General features: G+C 38.8%; 1 protein-coding gene across 1 annotated transcript in view; it reads right to left on the bottom strand.

Moving 5' to 3' along the window:
- Nucleotides 1-3,276, bottom strand: part of LOC118477873 (probable G-protein coupled receptor frpr-1) — a 21,755-nt gene extending 18,479 nt beyond the window's left edge. Inside the window, exon 1 of the mRNA XM_035970428.1 lies at nucleotides 3,208-3,276. Coding sequence (XP_035826321.1) covers nucleotides 3,208-3,276 — 69 coding nt within the window. The remainder of the gene's footprint in view (nucleotides 1-3,207) is intronic.
- Nucleotides 3,277-10,584: the final 7,308 nt, after the last annotated feature.

Below are 10,584 nucleotides of genomic sequence, written 5' to 3'. Positions count from 1 at the left end.
GAAGAAGAAGAAGAAGAAGAAGAAGAAGAAGAAGAAGAAGAAGAAGAAGAAGAAGAAGAAGAAGAAGAAGAAGAAGAAGAAGAAGAAGAAGAAGAAGATAATACTAGAACGAGGACTCTGATGATTGTTAACCTACATCAGTGTCTCAAATTTCGGTGAGTTGCCAATCTTGAATTGGATTTGTCTGTAATTTGTTAATCAATGTTCCACCTCGCCGTGCTGTCTGATGGGTTAATCCCTAATACTCAGTCGCTGCAGTCATTCCTTGAAGGCACTTTGACAGCTTCTTCCCACAATCTAATTATCGGGATGTCCAAAAACTGAAAACCCCGAGGCGGGCACGTTATTCTGTATCGTGCCGGTCGTCAAAATTATTTAAGAAATAGAATAAGAATAATTTTTAAAACATGGGGAAAAGAAGGTATGATTTGTGAGACAGCGTGGTGGAATCAGGCTCTCGTCAATTTTTGAGCATGTAGAGTTATTGGTACCATCTAAAAGCTTGTTCATTTGACTTTCTTTGGGTGAAAAAAGTATCCATTTATCTTGAATACAATTCGAGATATTTGCGAATGAAGGGGGTGGAGGTCACTTGTTTTTAGGGGTAAGATTAGTGAGAAAATGGCCGCCAAAGATGAGTTCTTTCCTTAGCTTAAGAGTCCGTGGAAACTGAAAATGTACACTTTTTGTACCTTTAATCAACGTTTTTCAGAAAAATCCTCACAGAAGTGATTTCTCTAATGGGCATGAAAGGTGTTGAGTCAAAGAACAAAAGTTTAATAAAAATTCAGAAACCTGTGGAAAAATGCATGGTTTTTTTCACTTTGATTATTTTGACCAGAGCCTGATTCCACCACGCTGCCTCACATTTGTTCTCCTTACAGAGTTGTTGTTTTTTCCTTATGTCTTTTTTTTTTTTGGTTGGTCTTTGTTCTTGACTTCTTTCCAAAACCAATTTACACGTGTAGTTTTACTGTTTTCTGTTAAACTGAACATTTTGTTGGGGGTGCTGTGGGTGGTTGGTGGGTGCTCTGGTGTGGTTTGTTTCTTCTTTTCTATCAAACATCTATCGTCCTTATCTCCCCTCCTTCTTTTTTCTGTTTGTTACTCTCTTGTAATACCTTTAATCTTCGGCATTTATATGACCTTATTGTGTTGCGAGTGCCATAAAACACTTACTAAAACTAATAGTTAGGGGTGGTTGGGGAGCCCAACAGGTAAATCCTACTTTTTTCCTTGGCCTGACTAACGCTTTATAGATGTGGCAATGAAATTATGTTACAGACTGTGCTCCGATTTTTCAATGAGACCAAAAAGAGTTTTCGTAGTCTTGTATGATGACTCTACTAGGACTGAATCATTAATGACTGCATCACACTACTTTTGAAACTACTTATGTATTTTTAGACAGATTTAAATGTGTGTTTTTTTGTATAAGACGTGGGGGGGGGGGGTTCATATTCTTTTTAATTTCAAATATTTACTTTTTGGTGACATGTTGTCCTGCTCCACCGAAGTTTGCCTCCGAATTTTAATTATATTTGCAAAATTGATAGCCCAGAGGCATGTCTTTGTCATATTGATGGATTTTGTCTTAAATATATGTTTGTAGATGTTATTCTATATCGATATTAGGGTAACTGTCATCAAAAATGACTTTTTAATGGAGACAACGTTGACAAACCATACCTCAAAACTTCGTCTCTGCATGTGGGATCGCATAGCTTTACTATGGGGGAGCAAACGATAACACCTGCTGTGATACTGCATGTCGTGAGAGGCGAATAAAGGTGAGTAGGTCTGACCTCCTCAAGTACCAGTTTGTGACGGGGCTACAGAAAACCTTTGCAAAAACTGAATGTTACAGACACACAAATAAACACGTCTATATGAGCTTTATCTTATTAGACAGGGGAGCTTCTGCACCAGCAGGAAGAATAAAGGGCAAAGAACAAAGCCGAAGGGATTCTCCTGGCCCGAAACCTTCTCTGTCAAACTCAAAAAGTCTCTCCGATTGTGTCATAGAATGCTCTCACCATGTATGAAGCAGGAAAGAGTTCTCAGGTCTCACAAGAGATGAAGCGATACAGACTGCACAAACTAAGAGGCAACAGAACCCAGTGGATAGGACGAGGACAGAAGCAGCTCAGTTCGAGGGAACAATTATTGTATTATGGAAGAGAAGACAAAAGTCATGCGGAAGGAGTTGGAATAATTTTGAGTAAGGGAGCCGTACGGGGAGAGGATCATCAAGGCTTCGTTCTCTATAATGAGTAAGAGCATTAAAAAATTGATATTGTCCAGATCTACACTCCAACAAATGATACTTGGGACGAAGACAATGATGCCCTTTACAGCCTGTTTCAGGTGGTCATTGACAAACTACCAAGGAAGAACATGGGCTTCGTAATGGGAGATGCTAATGCCAAGATTGGTCAGGTCAACGTAGGTTATGAGAAAATTATGGGACAACATGGCTTGGGGCAAATGAATGAGAACGATAAGCGATTTGCAAATATATGTGCTTTCAACAGTGTTGTCATTGGGGGCTCTGTTTTCCACACAAGAGGGTCCACAAGGCTATCTGGGTATAATCAGATGGAGAGACGGAGAACTAGGTAGATCATTTTTGTTTCTCTCGTAGGTTCGGGCATTCACTGGAAGATGTCATAGTACATCGAGGGGCAGACGGTGTTTCGGATCATCGTCTACTCCTAGCTAAACTCAAGCTTCGTCTCAAAAAGCACGGAATCAGAGCAGTAACCCAAAAAAAAAAAAAAAAAAAACGAAGTTCCAAGTAAGTCTCTTAGACGGACACAACAAAGAGGAGTTTCAGCTGCAATTATTGAGGAACAGGTTTCAACCTCAGGCTGATTTTGGTAGGGGGGGGGTAAGGGGGCATGGAGACGGAGGTGCACTGGACCAAGGACAAAGAAGTCTTTGCTTAAACATGCCAAGGAGTACTCGTAGGAGTAGCATTTTGACAAGAAGATATAATACAAAAGATGGCGATATATATCAATCATGACAAATATGTACTCGTTCATTTTTTAAAATGTTACCAAATGACTTTTGCACAAATAGTAACATACAATCGAAGTTTTGAGTCCCCAGGTCCAGTAATAACTATGTATTTTACCTCTGAAAGTACTCTTATAACTGCCAGTTGATTTGCATCTTCTTTTTCCATCTATCGGTCTCTAGTACCATGTCTGATAAGGCAACTTTGTATCTGGCATCCTCAAAGCATATCCCTAATATCTCCATCGTCTCCATGTTATTCTCGTTTTATCCAATCACAGCTCTTTCCAATACTGAAGAATTTGTGATAGAATAATTCCATTTTATCATTAGAATTGTGGTAAGTATCTTGTTGAAAACTTTGTCTTTCGTTTGGGTCCAAATCGTTGAGACAGAATTATGATACCGCCTATGTGTAAGCAGGGCTACAACAGCCCCTTTTTCTGGTATACGACCAACGAATGTATCTGCCAGATTGGCCTTCTACACACCGTTTAAGTATTCCCAAGTGCACTGATGCCAACAATCTCATATTACATACTATCTATGCCTAACTATTGTGTCATCGTCATTGATGCACTGATGTCAACGATCTCATACTATCTTTGCCTAACTATTGTGTCATCGTCATTGGTGCACTGATGTCAACGATCTCAAATGCTATCTATGCCTAACTATTGTGTCATCGTCATTGATGCACTGATGTCAGCGACGATCTCATAGTATCTATGCCTAACTATTGTGTCATCGTTATTGATGCACTGATGTCAACGATCTCATACTACATACTATCTATGCCTAACTATTGTGGCATCGTCATTGGTGCCCGTAAAGTAGACCATAAGCAGAACTAGATGACCCTGTTTAATATTTACATAGCGCTACAAGTATGTGTCTCTCCTGAAGCCGCAATAATAAACAGAACATCCGCTCGCCTGGCAGGAAATTTGATGTTGCAGATAAATGTTGAAAATTGGGCGAAATGTAAGGCGGGAGGTGTGATCAGCAGCTCTGATATGAGATCTGCACGCACAGATTGGTGCTCTCGTAAGTAACAGCGAATGATATGTTGTTGTTGTTGTTGTTGTTGTTGTTGTTGCTGCTGTTGTCGTTGTTGTTGTTGTTGTTTTTGTTGTTGTTGTTGTTGTTGTTTTTGTTGTTTTTGTTGTTGTTGCTGTTGTTGTTGTTGTTGTTGTTGCTGTTGCTGTTGTTGTTGTTGTTGCTGTTGTTGTTGTTGTTGTTGTTGTTGTTGTTGTTGTTGTTGTTGTTTGAGTCAAGAGAAGCACCTCCACACACGATCGGTATGTTGGTGTTTGTGAAAGGTTAGTTTGATATACCGAGACAAGAGAAGAAGAGTCAAGAAATACGACCAAACAGTGACACCCTCAAACCATTTGTAAATCAGGTACGCTTCATTTGCTTTCTCAAACTATGAAAAAATTCGGTCTTCACCCAAACTAGGCCATTATCTGGGACAATGAAAAAGTCCCGGTGAACAGAATGTCGTCCATAGCTTAGTGGTTAGGTTTCCGGACCTGTAATTGTGAGATTGCAGGTTCGGAGGTTCGAGCCTCAGCTCAGTCCGACGTACATTGTGTCCTTGAGAAAGGCACTTTACATGAATGTCCCTTTGGGCTCAGTCTTTTCCGAGATATACGTTAAACTCATTAAAACTCAAAGATCCCACCTCTTAAATACCTAATAATGTTGACAGGACATTAAACATAAACCGTTTCACCTTTTTATACTGGTCAACAGTTTCATAGTTCATCAATCATACTACAGACTCTTAACAACATCGACTTCAGTTCCTCCAGATTCGAATTTGAATCTTTGAAATTTTATGCGAAGCCGAAGTCAAAAACAACTGTTAAACACATTATTTAAATTCGTACATGGCGTGTGGACTGTGCGACCAAAAACTATTCTCAGTCAGGGTTTCTCAAAGCTCCTTGGCGGTAGCTAAAAATAGGGTAATAGATTCAGTAAGAAAAGTAAAGCTCACATTGAACTTTTGATTGACCTAGAAAGGTCAAGTTGGGAAGGGAGATTAGATGGGTGAAGGGCAAAAAGAGAGTGAGCGGGTGTTGTTTGAAGAAGATTGAATTTACTTCGGACGAGAAAAAAACAAACCAGCATACATAGAAGAACAAGCTGCTGGAGCCCGAGAAGCAGCAAACAGGAAGGACATGCGAGAATTATTCCAGATTGTAAAAAGACTAGCTGGAGACTTTGGAAAATCATCAGAGGGAAAAGTAGAAAAGAAAGATGTACATTTTTGGAATTGTGATCAATTTTGAAATCAGACAGAGTAGAAACAATGAAACAGGCATTGAATGGATAAATGGCACATTTTAGGAGACTAAGATTTTGCTGATGGCATCTGCCTTTTAACCACCACAGTACATGAAATGTAGTCAAAAACAAATGAACTAGCAAAACTGTGTGAAAACTTGGCCTTATAGTAAATGTATCTAAAACAGATGGACTGCGAACATCATTAGAAAATGCGCCCATCACTTTTTATGGAGAACCCCTTGCAGAAATTAGTAAGTTCAAGTACCTTGGCAGCATCATATCCAATACTGCAGACTGCTTGACAACCTCCACCAAAGATTTAAATGCGTAAATCACTTTTGTGAAATTGACAACTATATGTGAGGCATCCTGGGGAAATCAGGCGTTTGTCAAAATAATGAAATTGAAGATACTGGCATTTCTCTTCTTGTTTTGCAATTTTTATCAAATTTGAGTTCTTTAGCTCAACAGGTTTTACGTTCATTCAGAAACATATGTGAGGCAGCGTGGTGGAATCAGGCTCTCGTCAAAATAACCAAAATGAAGAAACTTGCATTTTTCCGCAGGTTTGTGAATTTTTATTAAATATTTGTTTTTTGGCTCAACACTTTTCATACCCATTAACGAACTCATTTCTGTGTGGATTTTTCTTAAAAAAACGTTGATTAAACTCACAAAAGTTGTAAATTTTCAGTTACCACGGGCTCTAAAGCTATAGAAATAAGTAATCTTTGACGGCCATTTTCTCACTAATTTTACCTCTACAAACAGGTGACCCACACCTCCTTCATTCTCAAATATCTTTACTTGTATTTAAGATAAACGGATATTTTTTCATTCAAATAAAGACAAGTGAACAAGCTTTAAGATGATACCAATAACTCGATGTGCTCAAAAATTGACGAGAGCCTGATTCCACCGCGCTGCCTCACATATGGCTATTTGGATTTTACTAAAAACTGCTGATAAAAGGCACAGAAATGTACATTTTCCGTATCCAGGGACTCTCAAGCATTAGAAGATACAAAGCTTTGGCAGCCATTTTCTCGCTTATTTTACATTTGAAATCAGGCGACCCCCACTTCCTTCAATCAAAATATCTCCAGCTCTATTAATGATAGATTTTTTAAAATCGGAAGATAGACAAATGAAAAAACTTTAAGATGACACCCACAACTCCACACACCCAAAACTTGCCGAGCACCTGATTCCACCGCGTCGTGACACATATGGAAGTCGCTGTTTTTCGTTTCACTAACGCCAACTTTTTTGTTTTAACCCTTTCAAGGCTGAAACTAAATTTGAACAGAGAAGAAAAATTGTTCATTCAATGGAGGTTGAGTCAAAGCTAAAATAACTTTCCCACTTCTTTTAAAATAAGTAACTGCCCATTGGTAGTTGAATTTCCTAAATCTCCCTCTATAGGCCAGTCGAAAAAAAGGTCAGTGGACCAGTTCTAGAGAACACAAGCGAGTACGTACGTCTACACAGAAGTGAAAAGGTTAAAACCAAGTTAAAGAAATTGTTCAAGGGAAGGAACAGGGGGGAGGGAGGGGGGGGAGGGGGGTAGTCGATTATGTTTTCTCAAAAAAGGGACGGGTGGGTGAGATTATATTTCCAAGGAGTGAAATTTTCTTTTCGTAAGCACTAAGACTATAATAAACTTCATATCATAACTTCGGCCTGATATCTGACACCTTTGAAAAAGTCATTTATTTGTTCCCGTCTTTTGAGGCAGTTTCGTTTCGAAACAATACTGCTATCGTCAAGGTATGTGATAAACATTAATTTTTTCGCGAATGTAAAAATCCCTATGATGAGATTATGTGTTTGGGCAGTAAACGGGTTGGTGATCTCGTAGTTAACGCACTTAGAGCAGGTTTATCTGATAATAATTATCAATAATTCCACAAATCATCTTGCTACTCAGAAAGCTTTTTAAGCTAACCGACTAAATTGTTGAAAGTCCTGCTTGCACGAATCCCGCGTCTCTCTCTCTTCTCTCTCTCTCTCTCTCTCTCTCTCTCTCTCTCTCTCTCTCTCTCTCTCTCTCTCTCTCTCTTTCTCTCTCTCTCCATCTCTTTCTTTATTTCTCTCTCTCTCTTTCTCTCTCTTTATATATATATATATATATATATATATACATACACACACAAACACACACACAAACACACACAAACACACACACACACACACACACACACACACACACACACACACACACAAACAAAGGTTATAGCGTCACGTGACCTCTGTTTCATGGAGAGAAGTATTTTGCAATATTGAGAGTGGCTGCCCCTGAACTAAAATTTATAAATAATTGAGGAAAAATTGAGTGTGTAAATGTAAAAAAAAAAACTTTAACAGCGCAGGCGGATTTTCCCCTTTTTTTGAGATGGTTATAAAAAATGTGACCTTTGATTTGAATAGAGGTAGCAATATAAATAGAAAAAATGTGCTAGTGTTTTTCCTGATCCAGTTAAAAAGCTGACCTACTTTCGAGAGATTGTATTTATAAACAGTTTATATGATCTAGGAGGCGAGCTACCCTCTTTTCGAACAGCTTCCAGGCTTTGGGCTCTAAGACAAAAATTGGTGGTACTGAAAATATCTGATCAATAAACCGAAAACCCCAAAAGTCTTACCTCCAACCCAATTTAACAACCCTTGTCTTTGTCTCGCCTTTTTCTAAAGACAGAGAAAAGGCCACTATCACCCTTGGAATCCCAAAAGCCACACTGTAAGACCCAAATCAAGAACCTGGGCTGTTGGGAAGCATAGAAGAGAGAAAAACAGACAATATTTTTTTGTTCCACACGCACATCGAATTCACAAATTGATCACGTTTTTCGAGAGGCTGGCCTAATCAGAAGCACTTTGAAATTTGAAGATGAAGGTCTCATGTGAGCCGAAATTGTGATCATAAGTGGGGTTGATATTTGTCAGGTTTTATTATTCAAATCCTATAGCTACGTTGGCCAGTTTGTTAGGAAGTTCTAAGTTGACGTCAGCTTGACTATATCAAATGTTTCTGTCGATAAGATACGTTTTTGTTTGACCTCATAATAATAAACACAGTGTCTTTAAACATCAGAAAAAGATATGCAAAAACTTGGAAAAATGGAACAATCTTGAAACCTTCTAACAAATATACTTCATACTAATAAACAAAAGGATAATAACTACCTTCAAAAAACGTCAGAGCAATACCAAACGTGTCATCCCACCGACCACGCACTAATCATCCTCAGACTAGGAAGAAGGAAGAAACACAGAAGTACACAGAAGAAGTGTATGACTATCAAAATGTAAAACTTCGCCCACCTTACCATTCAGGCAGAAATAAAGGAAGTCATCAAAGAAAAATAAGAAAAGCTATTATTAGAGGCGATATGCATTAAAAGAAGTATGGCAGAGTTTCAAAAACACCCTACCTGAAATCTAAGAAAGAGGTGATCCACAAAATAATTAGTAGACAAAAAACGCAAAGGAACAGTGTGATGAATAGGTGAATCTTGTCAGTTTGATAGTGTTTGAGCGCGTGAAATCCACAGCTTGCACTGTATGCTTCTGCGGAAGCCGAGAATGTTTCTGAGTGTTCTCAGAGGGTCTGCTGGGGTAATAAAAGTTGTAAAGCGCATAGAGCATGCTCTTGAGCGTGGATATGCGCTATATAAATGCAATTATTATTATTATTATTATTATTATTATTATTATTATTATTATTATTAACGGTCAAAGAAACCACAAAGAGGAAGACTGAAGCCTATGAGGAATGGCTAAAGACAAAGCAGGAAAAGGCCAAATTGAAATCAGAATGGCATGAAAAAAAGCAGAGAGTCATCAAATCAGCAAAAGAAAGCTCCTGGGGGAACTATGGAGAGCAACTGACTAACCTTTATAAGAACAACCTACGAGATCTTTACACAAGTGTCCAGGCCATGAAATACAGAATAAAAATGTACACAGCTAAGACAGAAGTAATAAAGATCGCCAGAAACCAAATCCCATGTCGGGCAGCTGCATCTCCCCTCGACACCTCTGGGTATAAGAGAACAGAAATATAAAAATCACAAAGTCACAAAGTACACACACAACAATGTGGAGGAAAGAAGAATTAGAAACACAATTGGGCCATATAAAACTTCCTGACATCCGTCAAAAGTTGCATACTGAAATGGTACAGGCACATCACATGATCATCTGGACTTCAGGGAACAGCACAAGGAGGGAGACGAAGAGGCAAACAGAGGAAGCGATTGGAAGACAACGCCGAATAAAAAGGCTGGCCGTGACTGGAACATCTTACAACGGAAAGCAAAATCTGCAGTGGCACTCTATCAATCAGACAGCCTACGGGATACTTGAAGGAGAAGGTGAAATATTTTGTCATTTAAAGACGTTGCAGGATTCAATGCGTTCGAACAGTCACTGCAGCCTTGGTACCTTCTGAAAAGACACAGACACACAGGCACACACACACACACACGCGCACACATACTTCCATACACACACACGCACACACACACACACACACACACACATATATATATATATATATATATATATATATATATATATATATATATATATATATATATATATATACAATATATATACATATATATATATATATATATATACACAAACTGCAAGGGAGGTCAGAATTCATTTGGGTTGAAATCTCTATGTTTAGAGGACAACGGTACGTCTGATTCTGCCTTTTGACTTTAAGATGTAGATCCGACTAGACCAACCAAAGCGTACCTCATTTAAGAAACCCGTAAATGGAAATCAAGGAGGAAGGAAGTTATTGAAGAAAATCTGCCGCGGGCACCCCACGTGATCTGTCTACTGAACGAGAGACTTCAGAAGTAGTGTCATGACATCAATCAATTGTCCATGATTTCAGTTCTTATCACCCCCCCCCCCCCCCAATCTTCGTCAGAAAGGAATATGAAGAGCAATCTTTTGAAAGTCCTCCAGCTAATGTATTTTAGTATTGGTAGAAACATAATTATAATATAATATAATATAAGAAAACGACAGGCAAATTTCTTCGGACACACAATGCGAAAAGAAGCATTAGAGAATATTGTAACAACAGGAAAGTTTGAAGGAAAGAGAGGCAGAGGCAGACAGAGGGAAAAGATACTGGACAAGTTGACAACATGGCTGGGAGCAGCAAGAACAACAGACACCATTGCTGCAGCGCAGGACAGAGTGAAGTGGAGGTCCATGATCGCCCACGCCAGTTGGCAAGGC

Source organism: Aplysia californica, unplaced genomic scaffold (genome assembly GCF_000002075.1).
Source record: "Aplysia californica isolate F4 #8 unplaced genomic scaffold, AplCal3.0 scaffold00267, whole genome shotgun sequence".
NCBI classification, from domain to species: domain Eukaryota; kingdom Metazoa; phylum Mollusca; class Gastropoda; order Aplysiida; family Aplysiidae; genus Aplysia; species Aplysia californica.
This window is presented reverse-complemented; position numbering and strand designations above follow the sequence as displayed.